Source organism: Diplotaxodon limnothrissa, linkage group LG13 (genome assembly GCF_057381915.1).
Source record: "Diplotaxodon limnothrissa isolate DT_005_m linkage group LG13, D_limnothrissa_male_GT1.1, whole genome shotgun sequence".
Taxonomy (NCBI): Eukaryota; Metazoa; Chordata; class Actinopteri; order Cichliformes; family Cichlidae; genus Diplotaxodon; species Diplotaxodon limnothrissa.
In genome coordinates, this window is record NC_140608.1 from 25321700 (window position 1) to 25341644 (window position 19945).

A 19945-nucleotide genomic window follows, 5' to 3' on the forward strand; every position below is an offset into this window, starting at 1 on the left:
CCTTAAAATGCGGCCTTTAAGGCTGCAGACCCCAAATCCGGTCATTGGTACTTCCTGGCTTGTGTAGTTACTAGGTAACAAAAGCTCAACACTGCCCCTAGCGTCCTGGAGCACTTCCGTTGTGTTTTGTATTTTGCATGTGTTTTGGAGTTTGCGCGTGTTTTGGGGTTTGCACGTGTTTTGTATTTTGCACGTGTTTTGTATTTTGTACGTGTTTTGTATTTTGCATGTGTTTTGTATTTTGCACGTGTTTTGTATTTTGTACGTGTTTTGTATTTTGTACGTGTTTTGGATTTTGCACGCGTTTTGTATTTTGTACGTGTTTTGTATTTTGCATGTGTTTTGTATTTTGTAAGTGTTTTGTATTTTGCACGTGTTTTGTATTTTGTACGTGTTTTGTATTTTGCATGTGTTTTGGAGTTTGCGCGTGTTTTGGGGTTTGCACGTGTTTTGTATTTTGCACGTGTTTTGTATTTTGCACGTGTTTTGTATTTTGTACGTGTTTTGTATTTTGCATGTGTTTTGTATTTTGCACGTGTTTTGTATTTTGTACGTGTTTTGGATTTTGCACGTGTTTTGTATTTTGTACGTGTTTTGTATTTTGCACGTGTTTTGTATTTTGTACGTGTTTTGTATATTGTACGTGTTTTGTATTTTGCATGTGTTTTGTATTTTGTAAGTGTTTTGGAGTTTGCACGTGTTTTGTATTTTGCACGTGTTTTGTATATTGTACGTGTTTTGTATTTTGTACGTGTTTTGTATTTTGCATGTGTTTTGGATTTTGTACGTGTTTTGGAGTTTGCACGTGTTTTGGATTTTGTAAGTGCTTTGGAGTTTGCATGTGTTTTGTCTTTTGTACGTGTTTTGTCTTTTGCATGTGTTTTTTATTTTGTAAGTGTTTTGGAGTTTGCACGTGTTTTGGATTTTGTACGTGTTTTGGATTTTGCATGTTTTTTGTATTTTGTACGTGTTTTGTCTTTTGCATGTGTTTTTTATTTTGTAAGTGTTTTGGAGCTTGCATGTGTTTTGGATTTTGCACGTGTTTTGGATTTTGTAAGTGTTTTGGAGTTTGTACGTGCTTTGTCTCTAGGGGCCACCGTAGATTTATGAGTAAAAACGATACTTTAACATAAAAACAAGTTTAATAAAGCTCCTAAAATATCCATAATATTGCAAACAGTAACAGTTATTTTATTATCAGCATGCAGCAGCACGGGTTTGTGACAGATCACGATTAATCTCATTACCATGCCAAAAAGGCTGAGACAGACACGGCCCACTGCACTGACTATTTCTGCCCGTTAGAGAAACAAATGTTGGTGTGATCCGTGTGAAAATGAAGAGAAGACAGCTATTTCACTAAAATACCTATGGGCGTAAATATTTATAGTGAATAACTAAAAGCAGACATGAAATAGGATGCTCTCGTCCTAAGCCCAAGATTCGGGCGGGCTTTCCAAAGAGTGCAGAAAATGAGTGACGTGAAAGGGTGCTTTCATGTGTTTGCATTATTAGGAAGAAGACAAGAAAAGCAGCAGAGCGCGCACTCCGGTGGAATTGCTTTTTGTCTGCTGTTTCAATCATAAAAACCTCAGTTATTTATTCAGTACTGGACCCTGGCAATATCCCACGCTCTTGCATCATTTGCTTTTGGTATAAAGTACCCCCTTTTGTGCGCATGTTCCACTTGGCTTTTTGTGTCGTCGCTCACTCTCCATTGGCTCGCCCTGCCGCGTCTGCGCTCAGAGTTGAACGCCGGACCAGCCTTCACAGAAACGTGTGTCCTACCCACGCTCTCTGAAACCGGACTGGGCTTTCCACGCCGCATCGGAGATAATAGAAAAAATTAAAAATGGAGAAAAAGAGCGAGATAAACGGACACGCCATGCCCGGCTCAGCATCCACAGACCAGATCCTGGAGAAGGGCTCGCAGAAGAGCCTCGGAGAAAAGCTGATGGAGTTTCTGAGAAAGAACCTGCTGGTGATCTTGACGGTGTCGGGCGTGCTGGTGGGCGTCGGGCTCGGGATGATGGTCCGCAGCATGAACCTGACCAAAGCGCAGATGACCTACTTCGCCTTCCCCGGTGAGATGCTCCTCCGGATGCTGAAGATGATCATTTTGCCCCTCGTCGTCTGCAGTCTCGTATCGGGGGCCGCCAGCCTGGACACTCGCTCCCTGGGCAAGCTGGGGGGCATCGCAGTCGCCTACTTTCTGGTGACCACGCTGATCGCCTCGGGGATCGGGGTAGCCCTGGCTTTCATCATCAAACCCGGAGTGGGCGCGGGAGCCCTGAACACCAACAACCTGGGACTGGAGAGCGTCAGCAGCAACAAGGAGACCACCGACTCCTTCTTAGATCTGGCCAGGTAAAGAGCCCTCTTTAATCGCCTTAAACAGCGCACACGGTAGCATGTTAGAGGGTAGTGGGGCAAGAAGGGGATTTGTGTGCTGTACTCTAGTGAATCTGATGGGAACTGTGGCACAGCGTGCCTCGGGGCGGTTTGGGAATGCTGGTTAGTTACACACACGAATGGCTCCACGCTCGCAGTCATCCTAGGCATGCGTGCGCACACGCTCAGTAAGGCTACGGCTGCTGTAGTAAGCCTCACATGTGCGCCACTGAAACAACCAAGTCCTCTCTGCCACTGTAGCAGACTTTATCTGTGTACTATCTAAATGAGTGTGATTACAGTTATAGTAAGATTTCAACGGTGGTCCTGTTTGGAAGTGTCTAAGATCAATGTCACAATCCGAGTGACCCCGTGGAGCAGGTCAGTGTATCCTGCAGTGTATCTGTAAACAGTGCTTTATATGTTCAGGTCGAATCTTCCACTGACAGTTCACTCTGCTGCAGGGACGTGCAGAGAGGTTTAAAGGGGCGGGTGCTCAAAGTTAAAAAGGGGCACATTGAACCATGCTGAATAACAACAACACACATTCATCAAGAATCTAATATGGGAAGGGCAGGGCTGTGTTGATCTGAGACTGTAGACATTAAAGTATTTAGTATTTATTTATTTATTGTCATTGTCAAGAACAATGAAATTGCGTTTGGGGCTTCCATACAACCCAAAAAAAAGAAGAAAATAATAAATACCCCTTAAAACCCAAGTGTACATATTTAACCCAGTGTGACTCCAATGCAATAAGACAATCCTTAGCAATAATGTTCGTAGAAATTCAGACAAAGACCTGAGAAACATGACAAAATACAACAATGCAACCCATTCAATATTATTGTACTGTGAGATATGATATCAGATATGATAGTTATCTATTTAAGAAAGGGGGGGGGGGGCAGGAGGGGGAAGAGAATAAAGATATGATGCACCAATGCAGACCAGTTCATTGCTATTAAGAAGTTGGATATGGTTATTGTCCGTGAGAGGGGGGCAGAGAGTTCAGGAGCCTCACAGCCTGTGGATACAGGCTGTTGGCCAGTCTGGATGTTCTGGCCTGTATAGACCTGTACCTTCTCCCTGAGGGCAGCAGATGGAAAAGGTGGCGCGCAGGGTGATGTTGGTCCCGCAGGATACTGTGCACCCTCCTCAGACAGCGAGTGGGGAAGATATTACTGATCTCTGGCAGACTTGTTCCAATAATTCTGCCAGCTTCTTTCACCACCCGCTGGAGTGCTTGCTGATCGGCCTTGGTGCAGCTGGGGAACCACACTAGAAATCCATACGTCAGAACGCTGCTGATGGCACAGTTGTAGAAGTTCAACATCAGAGATCTGGGAATGTGTGCGCTCCGCAGTCTCCTCAGGTAGTAGAGGCGCTGTTGGGCCTTCCGTACAACTGAGGTGATATGGTTGCCCCAGGACAGGTCCTCGGTCACAGTTACCCCCAAGAATTTAAAACTGCTCACCCTCTCCACCGCCTCACTGCCAATGAAGAGAGGCAGATGGTTGTTATGACCCCTCTTCCGGAAATCTACAATGATCTCCTTGGTCTTTTTGGTGTTTAAGACCAAGTTATTGTCGTGGCACCATGACTCTAGTTGTTGCACCTCTGTCCTATAGTTTGTCTCATCATTGTTGGATATAAGTCCGAGCACTGTAGTGTCATCTGCAAACTTAACAATGAGATTGGACGCGCAGGAGGAAATACAGTCATGGGTGAAGAGAGTGTATAGCAGAGGGCTCAGAACACACCCCTGAGGGGCACCGGTGTTGACCACAAGGGTGGAAGAGGTGTTCTTACCCACTCTGACACTCTGTCTACGGTTAGTGAGGAAGTCCACAATCCAGTTGCACAGAGAGGAGTTAAGTCCCAGTTGGTGGAGTTTGGGACGGAGTTTGTATGGCCGGATGGTATTAAAAGCCGAGCTGTAGTCTACAAAGAGGAGCCGTGCATAGGTGTTCCTGTGTTCCAAGTGCTTCAGTAATGTGTGCAGCACTGTGGCGATCGCATCCTCGGTTGACCGGTTCTCCCTGTATGCAAACTGGTGCGAGTCCAGGGATGGTGGAAAAGCAGCTCTGATGTGTTTAATGACCAGTCTCTCCAGGCATTTGGCGGGAATGGGGGTGAGTGCCACAGGTCTGAAATCGTTCAGACATGTGACATTTGACTGTTTTGGGATGGGAACGATGGTTGCTGCTTTGAAACAGGATGGTACCAGTGAACAGGACAACGAGGTGTTATATATAGAGGTGAAGACGTCCGCCAGGTCCGCAGCACAGTCTTTTAGCACCCGGCCCAGCACTCCATCCGGCCCGGCCGCCTTCCTGGTGTTAATGCTCCGGAACACACGCCTCAGCTCATGAGTGCTCAGGACCGGAGCAGGGTCGGTTGAGGGGAGAGGGGACAGGACAGGGTCGGTGTTCTCCCTGTCAAAACGGGCATAAAAGAGTTTTAGATCCTCAGCCAGAGTAGAACTGTCGGCTGAGGGTGATGGTGTTCTTCTTTTGTAGTCCGTGATAGCCCTGATGCCCTCCCAGACCTGCCTTGGGTTTGTGTTGTTCTCAAACCTGGCCTCGATACGCCTCCTGTGCTGCTGCTTGGCAGTCTTGTGGACATTAAAAAGTCCACAGGAGAGATGGTAGCTGATTAAACAAGTGTCATGAGATAATAACAAAATGCAAAGATTGGTGACAGCGCTTGGAACCATAAGGCAACGAAAAACTGTGACATAAACTCGGCTCTGCCTGTGAATCACTCTTTGCTTCTCTTCTTCCTTCCATCGCATCATTTCATATATCACTCTCCACTTGCTGTCTATCTGAGAACAAGGCACAACTTGCTATTGCAATAAACTATAATCTAATTGTCCACACCTAACAACTCTTGCACTTAATCTATAATAAAATGATGACAGAAAAATGTTATAGCACTGCCTTTAGTAGCCTCACACAGCTCCTACTGTTTCCTCCTCAGGTCCTTACCAGCCATGTCTGCACAATGTTATATCATGAGTAATATTTTTTTAAATCCAGCTAAATAAAACACACACATGCACACACAGTGACATTTTAGACCTTCTTCAGAATACTGTATATACTATGGGCATCATGGTGCTGATCCAGAATCCTTACATTATTATTCATTACTAGAGCTACAATAATAAAGCAATGAGGAGGGGGAAGTAATAAATATGAAATAATGTATTTATGATGATTCCATTTGTTTCACTATCCACTCTGTGCAGGGGCAAAGTTTATTACATTTTTAAACTGTAGAGATACAATCATTTTACTGCTGTAAAATCCAACTTTTGTCTTATTTAAAATATAAATCTAATATAATCTGCTTCTTAATGTATGTTCTTTAAAATACAGCTTGTGTTTTTTAATATATTATAATAATTATTATGTGGACATGCATATTAGATCGTTTTTTAGTGAAATATAATCCCTCCAGAAAGGCCGGAAATGCCCAGAAACTTACTTTAAAACTAAATATGTTCCCTAAAACGGTGACAGAGCTACAGACCCATGACAGCCTTACACAGGTAGCCAGCAGCTATGACCAGCACTACCTGTGCAGTTAATAAAAGGACAGGTAATGTTTGTTGCGCTGTTGCACACACAGCACGCTCGTTTGTTTCAGTTCGTCATTTGACACAAGACATCTTACCAACGTGTACGTAATAAGCTAATACTCCTGGGTGCTATACACTACAGTTTACGCTGTACACCTACTTACTGGTTTTGTCGCATCAGTCTGTGTCTCTGAGTTAACTTGTGTTTCTCCTACAGCTCCGGACCGCAAAAAATGCGCGTGCTCTTTGTGAGCTCGTTCCCGGCTCGTAACCAGCGCGTTCTGCCGTCAAGGGCGATCATTGGTTAAATGTGATCATGTGACTGATGCAAGCCAGATCCTTTTATTTAGCAAAACTATGATTAATAGTTAAATATTATTGTTGAGGGGCACAGACAGGACTCCGCACGCACACACACATAAAAAAAATAAATAAATAAATAAAAATTTTTTAAAAGTTGCCTCAACAAAAGGGCACTTTGGGCACTCATCAGGAAAGGGGCGGGTGCTCAAGCCCCTCTAGCCCCCCCCTCTGCACGTCCCTGCTCTGCTGCTCTGATGTGGATGGAAAGCTTTGCCTAACAGTTAAAAGTGTTTTAATGTTCCCACTCAGATTGAGAGTGGGCACTGCACTCGTCTTAAAGAACTTTACGTGTCAGTGTAGCCTAATAGTTAGTTTTACTTGCATCACCTGTAACCCTCTGCACTTATTTTCAGAGCTGTATCAGAAAGCAGATGTCAGTTTTACTAAAAACCTGCTCCACCTTCACTGCAATCCGATGACTGTATCAATGATTACTTTTACTTAAAGTATTTAAAGCCTTTCTTGCTTTTAAATAGTTGATTGCCGCTTTACAATGCCATGCTGCTACAAATGCTTGTCTAACCTCTGATGTAATTAGAGGAGCTGTAAGTGCCACTTACAGCAGGGAAAGGAGGGTTGCACAGCAGACCTTTGCAGAGTCATGTCACATCTGATCGACACCATGCCATAACATAAGTACCTGTAATAATGGATTATTTTTAACCTAAGTTAGCTGCCACTGTTAAGAGTGTATCTTGACCCCACTGTTACACACAAATGTGCCCGATAGGGGATACTTTATAGAGCCCAGATTGCAGTCTGATGGCTTCCAGGGGACAAATAAGCACAAATAAAAAATCTACTGATGGCTTTTCACTGATTATGAAGAGACACAGTGTCTTTGGGGCAAACTCTTGATTATACAGGTAGAGGTTCTGTGGTACAATTTTCAACTCAACTCCTTGTAAAGTTGGTTGATTTTTTTTCCAGCATGGCAGTTGTTCATGAAAGCTTTGCTGCTAGCCTATAAATATCAGTGTTCTTCAGCAGCCTTCAGTGGTTAATAATAAGTTCCCACAGTGTGAGGGAAAGCTGACAGCTGTTGAAATAGTAGGATGTATTTTGGGGAAGGCGAAGAGGTGCAGAGCCTGTAGCAGACTGTAGTGCAAACAGCTAGCACATCTCCCTTATCATGATAGCAGGTGGACATGCTGCTGTTATTTCTCATACTTTATGCTTTTGCAGGTATTCAGATGGTGTAAATTTCACAGTGGGTTACATCAGAACAGGACAGAACGCAAAAGCTAAGTCCAGTGAAGAGAGTGTTGTTTTCTGCTACATATAGACTAAGGTTCATTTATTTGAGCAAAGCTATTGATTCAGAAAGTAAGAATATTTTGGGAATATTCATTTTAACAAGTTTCTGATTCAGGTACTATTGAAAAAGCTAACATTTAACTTTGCAGGTGGAGCAGGTTGAGGGGGGCTAGTCTTAGTACCAGATAAATCACTGTGCATTTTCTTGATATAGACAGTGTGAAAGATGGTGGCTGTTGTGACGTCACCCCTGTTGCTTTCTGAAGTCTGTCAAGCCTCAAGATTAGTTTCTGCTGTCTCGACTTCATCTCGGCTTCAAATATGGGATGAGGTGGGGCAGGTCTGACTGTGAAACCACTCACACATTGCCTAACAACTTCTAAATCACAAGCCTTTAGCCAATGAGCATAGCGTAGATATTCCTTCTTTTCGAAACATAGTACAGCCACAATTTACATAACAGACTTCATTGGAAACATTTACTCACAATGCTATTTTCCCATAAACTTCCACAAGACTTTTTGAAACCACAGATACTGTATCAACACCTGGTGGACTGAATGCAGGTTTAAGACACTTCAGCAATGGTTTCATTTTTCCCACCCAGAAGCTTTGTCCATGCTTTCTGCTGTCTATGTTCCATAAACACGTGTCATATCACAGGGTATTACATTATTTCCCCCCCACTCCAGATAGTCTATTTATTCAGTGCACTACCAGGCACGTGGTGTTTGACTAAAAACCTGAAGGTTCAGCCAGTCAGTTTTATTTGTGTCAAAGTATCAAAACGCTGGTGTTAGCTTTGTGGCTTGCTAGCCTGCCCATTTTTTAAATAACCTCTCTATATTTTAGCTTTTCTTTGCTAGCTTTTAGGACTAAACGTATATTTTGGATTGTTTTAACTTGTTTCTGAAACATGCTTACCAATTCTGCTTGATAGCAACTAACTATTTAAGGCATGGAAAGCTAATGCTCGCTAATTTAAGAAACTAATAAGCATTTTATTTTCATCTTCTTAATAAGGCTGAGGTTTCTGCACTTTGCATTTTGAAGATTTACTGTTAGCATTTTAGCATTTTAGCTAGGACTATATTGGCGTTTACTGCCAAAAGTGAACGTATCTTAACGAGAGGCTAAAGCTAGCAAGTTTGGGAAGTAACCTGCATTCATAAACTGTAGGAGGACAATTCACAGCCACACACATCAGCTATTTAATACTGAGTTATACATTAATAAAAATTCAAAAATGTTCTCATCAAAGCTGAAGCACAAATTTATACCACTAGATCTACTGGCTGGATGTGTCCATCCAGTAGAAAGACCTGTAAACTGTTGCATTAAGTGCCATCTAAAAACCAGAAGAACCAGCAACAGACAGACAGGTCATTTCAGATCACATCATTGGACTTGAATTAGGCCTTGAAATGATCATTCATGATACTTGGCTTCGATTAATTAGAAAGTCAAGCTATTATGTAACATCAGTCCACAGAGAGACAGTGGGCCTTCTAGGGAGACTCTGGGAAAATCATGCCAGCTCACTTCTGGGTTCCCAGGCTTAATCCAGATTCTCGCTGTGGTCATGTGCTAGGATGAAACCTGACTGCCTTCATATAAAGGAAAAGAATTTAGGGAATCTTGGGTTGCAAAAACATATCACTTGTTTGCAACATCAGGAAAGGAAAGAAAAGACTAAGTGAAAATATTGTGGCAACCTGCCAGCGTGTCCTGGGGAGCTGAGATATTCAACAGCTGAAGCAGCATTTGTCCCTGAACTCAAGGCAGAGTTGACGGGGTCATGGTGCTATGAGCTGAATTGCTTGGCTCTGGTCTGGCCATGGGAATAGATGTGAGCAAAGCCTGTATTTCTTTGCACAATACAGTGTGACCCCAGAGGATAACGTTACAACAAACACACAGCAGTACGTAGAAAGGGCCTGCAGGCTTCTAGTAATCCCTGCATGATTATCTTACAGTAGTGAAAATAAACTCCTTGACACTCTGTCTGTGACAATCTGTCAAGAAAATGTTTGAATGAGGGATTTATAACGACAAAAGGGATAATGAACCAAAGTAGGCTGTTCACTTTGAGGATGAATAATAAACTCCCTGTAAATCTGGTTATTATCCTCTGCATTACTGAGGTTGCCATAAATATCAAAGACAAAAAAATCATCTCAGTGCCAAATTACTCCTATTGTTCCTCACTGTCTTTTAGTAACTGACTATTGTGATTATGTCACATTTCCCATGCTGTTATTACTGTCATGATTCAAATTATGGAAAAAACAAAACAGCAATACTGTGTGTCTATTGCTGATCCAAAATCCAGTATTATGGACTACATACAGGTGTACCTGATCGCTAACCAGCAACGTCACTTATACTCTGTGATATTCAGATTCTGGCAATCTGGTAAATTCAGGTGCAGGATGAATGCCGTGCACTCTTTGACAAGTTGCAAGATGTTGCCATCGGGGACTTTCTGGCATTCAGAAAGTGTGCTTGGCCTGCAGCAGCATTTGGGTGGTTGTTACTTGACAAAGTAACTCCCAAAAAATTGATTCTGTTCATCTGGACGTAGCATTTTCAGTGAGAGACAGTGACAAGTGACTTCTTCAGTCTCGACTGATGAACAGAATCAACTTTTAGGGATTTCCTTACCTGGATCATTGAGAATGCATCGAGACATGTCAAAGTAACATCTAAGATAATCTCAGTTGCAATCAGTGTTCTCCTGTGAGTGCTTCTTGTGACCATGTTAGACACAAGATTGTACTGACACTCTTAGTAGTAGTGACACTGTTAGTAGTGCTTCATGTTGGCAAAATATCTCAGTCACTATTGGAACGTGTTGCCAAGAAATTTTGTAGCCTTTTGCTATGGTAATGCAGAGCTCAAGTAAAGTTTGTCGAGCATTTGACAAAAGAACAGCAGCCAAATAACGATGAAGAAAGAATAGAAAGGAAATTAATTAAAAGAAAACTTAAGAAAATATGAATCTTCACTACACTGTGCATCAGTTTTGTACCAGAAACTGAGTAGTATGTGAGACTTGCAGTGCTTGAGTTAGAGTTTGAAAAGTATAAAGCGATTAAATTTAGTCTAATTTTATTTTCCGCATCTGCCTGACTTTGCTTTACCTTTAGTTGACTGGAGAACAGTGAAAGCTCCAGGGAAAGATAACTAACCCTAGGTAAGACCTCGCTAATTTGTTTTACGAAAAGCTGAAACAGACAGCAGGTTCGTGTCCGAACATGTTTTATCAGGGAGTTTGGGCTGCAAACTTTAGGGAGGATCCTGGGAAAAGGCCAAGATACGACGATGATAAACGAATCCTGTTGAGAATTTACTGTTCGGGTGGGATAGCCACATGATTCTGAAACACTTGTCCAATCTTGTTGTAGATGTTGGCCTTTTACCATTTGTTCAGATAAAGTGGCTCACACAGGAGAACAGGACTGAGATGACTGTAATTTTCTGTGGCGCTAACTTGTTTTTGCTTCCGTTCTCAGGAATTTGTTTCCAGCAAACTTGGTGGCTGCTGCCTTTCGTTCTGTGAGTGCCAGCTCCTTACTTCCTGCCCACCCCCACACACGCAGACACACACTCCTTTTATCCTCCTCTTTCTGTCCTCTTTCCTGTATCACCTGTGTCTCGTGCAGATTGTTCATTCAAATTTATTTTCCCAACCACACGGATGCTCCTACAAATCCATTTAGAGTTGCCATAAATCCTGGTTAGAGCACCAAGAGCCTCTTAATGAGGAGACATCCAGAATAGGGTCCGCAGCGCTCCCCTGTTCACCCGAACACCTCTTTTTCTTGTCCCTCACCAGCCGTTACCATGGCGAAACCATTCCATTAAAGCTAGCCTAGCAACCCACCTCGCCTCGGTACTCCTCAACACGGGCCGCTCCATCGCACAACATCCTGGCTGTTACAGCTAAAACAAGGACCTGGAAAATTCAATATTTGGAGATGAAGTGATAGAAATGAACTATACACACATGCACACACAGGGAGAAAGGAAAGCATGTTCACACTCTTTTAATCACGCACAGACACACTTCATCAAACCTTAAACTTCTCCTAAACCACACCTGTAAATTACACACACACACACAAACACACACACACAAATAAGTCAGTTATTTCTCACAGAAAGAGTGAAAAAGTGTTTAAAGTGAAGCCAGGTTACAGAGTTCAGTGTACCCCCACACACTCAGTATATGCTGTGGTAGAGCCCCCCGTGGGAACGGCTCCAACAGTGGATTAGACCAAGAAAGCAGAGGAGAGGGGGGATTTACACAAAATGACAGGCAGCTCGATGTTTAAACAGACGTTTAAACAAATGATGTGTGAGATTTGGATTATTGGATAGCTGGCTTTTTCATTTGAGACTATACCCATCTACTCTGTGTGCCTACATGCCCAAGATCGTTTAAGAACCAAGACTTTTTTAAGCTCATATAGATCTTTAGGAGATGTTGGAAACCTCTACCCTATAGGGGTGTCTAAAGAAATGCTTTGAGGGAAAGGGGGCATTGTTGCAGTTCTGTTTACTGAAAAGACTGAACATCAGTGGACCGTGTCCAACGGGGTCCCAAGTCTCCTACAAAAAGTACTGACACAGTGAACTACTCATAGCCTGAAAATGTCCAGGATTTTTTAAACCTGCGCAACCAAGAAGAGGCCCATGGGAAATCAGAAAATAAAACCCCCGAGGAAGACTGGTATAGGAAACATCTATCATATTTTAAAAAGGGGGTCAGTGGCAGCTTGTGGGTTCCCTTTTGTTCCTCAGCAATGTCTGTAAAATGTACTATTTAAAGCAGTTGCACCTGATTATTCAAAAAGCTACTCTACAGATGTCATATTAGATTAGAATTCAATTTCTAAAAACATTAATTTATTTCAGCAATACAACAAAATAAACAAGCACATGTTTCTTTCTTTATGTTACAGTACGCAACAGACTACAAGATGGTTGCTGTGGGGAATGATACCAATGGGACGACCCTCTACCAAAAGGTAAAAGCTGGGAACGTCTGTTGCGTGAAGTTTTGCATGCAGACTACGTAACACGTAAAGTACCAGATTACGAAAGGAAAGTGCTCTCATCAAACAGTTACCTCTGTCAACAGGAGGTTGAGCCATCGTCCATCCTTGAGGTACATGTTTGCTCTGAGCACCTTGTTTGTATGTCAGTCACCCGTGGGTGCAAAACCACTGAATAAGCAGTATGTGCACGTCTAATGAAAGAGCTGGTTTTGGGAAAGAGGGTCAAGGCTGATGGTGAAATGCTGATAGCCATGTGAACAGTACAATCACTACAAATAAGGCTAAAGGCCAGTCATTTTTATTTATGAGTTTTTAATCTGTCTTTAGCTCACTGGTGCCAAATAATTGTTAGATAAATATTTACTCAATGAGTGCTTCTAGTACTAGTTTTAGTACTCTTAAATTCTAAGTATTGATATATTTCCTATAATTTCTTGATGTCATAATCTGATTTTATAGATAAAAGGTGTTCAAAAAGGGAAAAACAAGTCACTTAGTAACTTTAGAACACAACTGTGTAGACTGACACTATCACTAACGTGAATGTGAGGGGACATGCTCACATACATGTCTCACATGCAGGGACATGCATGCTCTTAAAAGTGTGGACAAGCGTAAACAGGGTTTTTTGCATTTACCATCCATCCATGCATTTTCTTCTGCTACTAAAAAGCATGCTGGACTCATATAGTGCAGTTATCTTTATCTAGTGCTCACATGTTTTCCACTTCTCCACACAAGTTATTATTCCATACTGTGATTATACTGTGACAACACTAGAAAAGAACCGCAGGCTAAATAAATCTAGTAAATACTGAATACTTTTTAATATAAGCTTATATGAAGCTTCAGCAGTCTGAGTTAGCTAAAGGCATCTTTGTCTTGAGTGCTTTTTTTTTCTTTTTGATTGCCAGGCAACAAAACTATATTACTACAATGGCTTCATAAGCTACAGTGCCAAATCAGAACAATAGCTGTCTCGAGGTGCTTTATATATTATATATACAATAAGAGGGAGAAAACCCCAATAATCAGTTGACGCCCCCTATAAGCAAGCATTTCAGCAACAGTGGGAAGGGAAAACTCCCTTTTACAAGAAGAAACCTCCGGCAGAACCAGGCTCAGGGAGGGGCGGCCATCCGCAGCGTGAGGGGAGGCAGGACAAAAAGGTGAAAGACAAAGGTGGAGTTTCACACAGTAACTGTTGTAACAACCAGGCCCTTACGATTACATGCAGGTGTTGGCCACCATGCAGGTCATCTTGACCCAGCAAGATGGCCTGCATGCCTGATGTGAGGCAACATGATGTGCTGGTCTTTACTAGGAAGGAAAAACAAAATCCTGACAGAGGACCAGCACCAGATTTCTTGATTGCCACTTGCCTGCTACTTGTAGTCGATGTTGCATCATAGACAAGTGTATAATGGCTTTGCTTATTTGTCAGCAGGAGAGACAGTCGATCGGAAGCCGGCTAACAGATGCATAATGGTACACAGACTGCTAAACAAAAGCATTTAGGGAATAGTACAAAAGCCTTTTTAGGCTTGTACCACAGCAGCATCCTGTTAGTTAATACAAGGAAGCACTTTTAAAGGTTTTTAGTAGCACTTGCACTCAAGTAGCTTGTTTGTACTCGAGGATCGTTAAAGAGCAAAGAGAAGTTTTATAAGTTACTCTATTTGATTATATAACTTGTTAAATTTTGAGGATAATCTTTAAATCCTAATGCTTCACCCTAGAAGCTATGGCTTGTCCCCATTGACCCAGTATGGGGGAACAGTGGGGGGAATCTGATTTTGGCATTGGTCCATGGTATTTGTGTGCCGTGGGTCTTGGTGGACTGTCGCCCCCTACACACCCACCCCAGTGCCAGGGGATGAAGCTGGTGTAGCTGTGGGAGAGCTCAGCACAATGGAAAGGGATTGAGCACAGGATTTGTCCTTGTCCCTATTTGTCATCCAGTTCACTGAATACTTCTACTGCCTCCAGACTTTTGCATTCGCACATACACACTCTGCAGCACGCAAAAGGTGTCGTATATACTACTGCAGTCTACACAAGCTCTATTATTTGACAAGTTTATCTTTCCACAATGAAAGGATACACATAAGGTTCCATCCAAGAGTTCAATGTGTGATTATCAGTGTGGAACTCCTATTGTGTGAAGTGTTTCAACTTGTTTTCTTAGCTAAGTTGGATCAAGTTGGATCAACAAGCAATTTTAGCCTTGCAGGCAGTTTGAATTATGGGTCAGTGGACCACCACTTTGGTCCAGTCTGATCAAACGTTTCTACAGAGAGTCATAGTTCTCAGAGGATTAATCTCAAGCATTCACAGTACAACCTCACAGTAGTGAGTGGCTAGTGTTAAGATATGAGCTGACGTAAATATGAGGCGAGCGAGAGCCAAAAAAACTTAATTCTGTGTCATGAAAATTTGTTAGTTGTTATTCTCTCAAACTGTAAATTCTTCTGAAGCAACTCAGGAGAAGAAGCGTATTGTTGCTATTTGTGGGCAGCTGAAACTGTGTGATTCAACTTTGCTTTTATATGGACAGAATGAAAAAAGAAAGGGATCTGGTAAAGTTGCACGGTCAACCACTGCCTAGGTAATGCTGTAGCTCTTCACTTTCCAAGAAAAGATTCTTCCACTCAAGCTCTTTAATGTACTTTCAGTGACACTAAGTCTTAGTAAAACAGATGCTCTTGCCAAGATACATTTGTCAAACCTTCTGCATGGCTGGAGACCCTTTCCTCTTCTGTGTTTTGCTCCCTTTTCACTTAAACCAACTAGGTTTTTGACAGCCCTTCTTAACACCGTCTTGTCAGTATGCTCAGGCTCTTGCAGTGTGACTCTGCTTGGTGCCTTAGGTCCCTTATGGTACAGAAACAGATGGCATGAACATTCTGGGTCTGGTGCTGTTTGCCATGGTGTTTGGTGTGGCGCTGAGGAAACTGGGTGACGAGGGAGAGGAACTCATCCGTTTCTTCAATGCTTTCAACGAAGCCACCATGGTGCTGGTGTCCTGGATCATGTGGTAAGTGCTCTTGGATGAAATTTATTGAAATGTGGGGATATTTTATGACATTTATTAGTCAGTTAAATAAGGATAGACATTGACTGTCTGTGCTGCGCTATTTATTGTTGTATTTGACTCTTCCTTTCTCCTGTGTCTCTTTAGGTATATCCCCTTTGGCATCATGTTCCTAGTGGGCAGTAAAATTGTGGAGATGGAAGATGTGGTTCTTCTGGTCACCAGCCTGGGAAAATATATCTTTGCTTCGATTTTGGGCCACGTTATCCATGGAGGCATCGTCCTACCCCTCATCTACTTTGGTTTAACGCGCAAGAACCCCTTCAGTTTCCTGTCTGGCCTAATAACACCCTTCACCACTGCCTTCGCAACCTGCTCCAGGTATACTGGTACATTGCAGAATCACTGATGAGCTGTTACAGGGAACCTGCAAATCAATGAATATAAATGTATGTAAATAAAAAGTTGACATGTAATATTAGTGAAGTCTTAGTATTTGGCCCTTCGTGATTTCTTATTTTTTGCATATTTGCATATTTATTATGAACATCATCACTGTGGAGGAATTTTCTTCCACTCTTCTTTGTAGAATTGTTTTTATTTAGCCAAATTGGAGAGTTTTTGAGCATGAACGGCCAAAGTATCAGAGTCAGATTTAAATCTAGACTTTTAATGGGCAACTCCAAAAACTTTCAGAGGTGGACTTGATGGTGTGATTTGGATTATTGTCCTTCTGCATAATTAATTTGAGCTTCAGGTAGACAGCAGAGTTAATGCTTCAGTGAATCATGGCAAGTTTCAGATCTTGATGCAGCAAAGCAGCCCCTAATCATCAAACCACCACGACCATGTTTGACTATTGGTACGGTGTTCTGCTGGTATGTTAGTTTTAGGCCAGATGTAATGGGACACAAACCTTCCAAAAATCAGTGTGACAGACACCAAAAAAAAAGAAAGTTTTTTTCATTTGCATTTTTCTTCTCTCATTAGTTCAGCAACTCTACCCTCTATGATAAAGTGTGTGGAGGAGAATAATGGTGTGGACAAACGCATCAGCCGCTTCATTCTGCCCATTGGGGCCACGGTTAACATGGATGGCGCTGCCATCTTCCAGTGCATCGCTGCCGTCTTCATTGCTCAGCTCAACAATACTGAGCTGAACGCTGGGCAGATCTTCACAATCCTGTAAGTTAAGGGAATGAGAAAAACTTTTATTAAGCAATAATACCACCAACATTTCCTACTGGCATAAACAGGTGGAAATTTATTGTGTTTCATTGTGAATCACACTTCCAGGGTGACGGCCACAGCCTCCAGTGTTGGTGCAGCAGGCATCCCAGCCGGTGGCATCATCACCATTGCCATCATCCTGGAGGCCATCGGCCTGCCGACCAACGACCTGTCCCTCATGCTAGCTGTTGACTGGATTGTGTGAGTGTCATATTAGAAAACATAGGAGACTACAGATGATCACGTACACCTACACCTCACCTAGCGTATAGTAAGCCAACTAGATCAGCGTTTCCCAACTGTAGGACCAACAGAAACCCCCTGCAGTATTTTCCTAGAGCAAACACACACATAGGTTAAACAAACAAATGGAAATAGGTCATATTTAAAATACAGGTTCTTCTTTATGATACTAAGTTCAATTCTTCTTTTGAAAAGCAAAGGCCTTTTGTTAGTACAACCTTCTGTCTGCCTTGATGCCATCATCATCACAAAATTTGTCACAAATGTTCTCTTTGTGAACAGAGATCGTACCACCACTGTAGTGAACGTGGAGGGCGACGCTCTTGGCGCGGGAATCCTCCACCACATAAACCAGCTGGAGATGAAGAAGCATCAACAGGAGGGGGAGCTGTCGGAAGTCCGAGTGGAGGCGGTGGCCAACGTCCAGGCAGAGGAGGAGACATCTCCATTAGTCACGCATCAAGCCAAAGCCTTAGAAGCTATGCCGGAAGCCATTGAGTCAGTGCTGTGATCCCAGCAAGACTTTTTCCTTTCTTGACCTTTTACCTTTGACATCTCTGACATGCTGCTTTTGTGGAAGCATTCTGATTCAGTGTAAGGCCAAAAAAATGCCTGCTAGAGCATGGAAAGTCCACATAGTGTCACTGTTATTTTTAAAATTGGGTTTCCATTCTGGCATCTTAATGCTAAATTGAATATATATGAAATTTTAGAATAATTTACACTGAAATGATTTGCCCAGTCACTTAAGTCAATAGTTTTTGTATTTTACATTTTATTTATTAAAGCATTTTGACATGAACAGTGACAGAAACATACCAAGTCTAAAACATTCCCATAAATGTGACAGTTATGTTCATCTTACTCCAGTCACTGCTCATCGGCAGCTTTGTATAACAGGACATGATGAAGTGCATTTATTTCTTTTTATCTTCAGACTGCAAATACCATGACATGCTTAAACTATAGAGGATTAACAACTCAACAGATGCTGACAAGTAAGAGTGTTTAACCAATCTTGACGATGTCTGTCATTGTTTAAGTACTGGTCAAAGTCTGGGTATGCGCTTTACTTCAATTTGATGTCCCTTACTTGAATAGCTGGATGAAAACAACACATTTTGTAGTGTCAGGTTAGGTTGAAGTGGTAATTGTGGTAACTATTTGGGCCTCAGTTTGAAAGTAATATTTTTCATAATCCAGAGAAAAGTTTACAAGGCCTGTTAAGAGGTTTTAGAACTGAAGAAGCTTCACAGCTGTAAAACATCTTCAAGAAACCCAAAGGAGTCAAGTTGCTTTCTTTCCAAGCTCCTTAGAATATTGGTCTGCATGTATTGCCCTATGTTCTCATGAGGGAAAGGTCAATTGTATGGTCTACTCTCTAAATAAAACAAGACCCTATTTATCTCTGAGAAAACAACCATTCTTCACATCAATATTACTACAGGGAAAAAGCTGACATCAGCATTTTACAAGCAGATGCCAACAATTTTGTAATGAGAGCAGCTTAAAAGTCGTTTTTGCTCTTTAAAGTTCAATGTACATCAGCCTTTTTAAGTTAGGTTAAGGTTGTACATACTGGCATATTTCTTAGCTTTTTGTGACAACATACTTGTTTGATGTTTAGCTACACTGATTTTAGCTATTTTATTAAAAAGAAAATATAGCTAAGAGCATTATTGCTATGCTACCAAGGAGTCTGAAACATAGCTAGTTTGGTTTCTTTTTTGTTTGCTAACCAGCTAAAGCTGTGTTAACACTATGCTAACAGTAAGCTATGCTAGAATTTTTTAACTTAGCTAAGAAAAGAAGTAAAGTGATAAGTATCATGTCAGGTGTTTAGACTAAGTCCAGGGAAGCCCACTTGACACTAACAACTGTGGCTAACTAGACAAATATAATAATGATATAGATATAAAATTATTGAAGGATGTTTATTTTCTAGCTTGCTATTCTTATTCTGGGAGTCAAAAACAGGTTTGGATGATTTACTGTCCATAAATGTCTCATTTATGTTAGCCCTATGCTAGCCCATTCTGCAGCACCTCAGTTTATACTTTGTCTGAAATAAGCCATTTTATTGTGTCTTTAAGAGCCCCATTCTTAAAGCCCCCTTTGTTCTGATTGGCTACATTCTGGAAGCCAGCAGAGGAGAAGCACCCTGTTCTTGTAAGCTATATGACCTTTACTTTATGAAAGTCGAAAACGTTTGGAGACTTGGTATTCTGGGCAGTCAGAAGCTGTTTGAGCTTTTGCCTCACAGTGATTATATTTACATATGCTAAATGTAAATGTGGCAAACTTTAACTATGTTTAATATGAACATTCAACAGAAAATGGGGAAAAGATGTTAAAAAATGGTTTAAAAAGTTGAATACTTCACACACAGCTGCCAGAGTGTGTGTATTTGAAGGACTAATATAAGCCGTTGATACTGTTAAAGCTAACAGTTTGTTTGTGAGTACTGTAACCACACTTCTTTGACACTCCAGGTCTGCTTTTATTGAAGATCACATGTGAAACTTGAAGTTGTCAGTAAGGTCAGTAGTTGACAGTGGTGTGTCTGAGAAATCACAGCAAATTCATAAGTCATTCATTCAAAAATCTAAATCCTCATCAAATGTTTACACTCAAATACTGGACCAAATTGCAGTTCATATCACGCTGCACATTATTTTGTTGCAAATCCATCCTTTGATTATCGGGGTGATTTTTCTCAGTGATGTCCGAGTCTTGTGCCATGACATTATGACACCAGAGTGGAAATTATATGAT

The 19945-nt window shown here is 41.7% G+C and overlaps 1 protein-coding gene across 1 annotated transcript; it reads left to right on the forward strand.

Annotated features, from left to right (window-relative positions):
• The first annotated feature begins 1705 nt into the window (after nt 1–1705).
• Nucleotides 1706–18769, forward strand: slc1a4 (solute carrier family 1 member 4). The gene is made up of 8 exons (XM_085368935.1): nt 1706–2367; nt 11116–11158; nt 12568–12633; nt 15534–15700; nt 15845–16078; nt 16688–16882; nt 16994–17128; nt 17453–18769. Exons 1-8 carry the CDS (start codon nt 1853–1855, stop codon nt 17679–17681), a joined length of 1584 nt encoding a protein of 527 aa, XP_085225061.1. The 5' UTR covers nt 1706–1852; the 3' UTR covers nt 17682–18769.
• Nucleotides 18770–19945: the final 1176 nt, after the last annotated feature.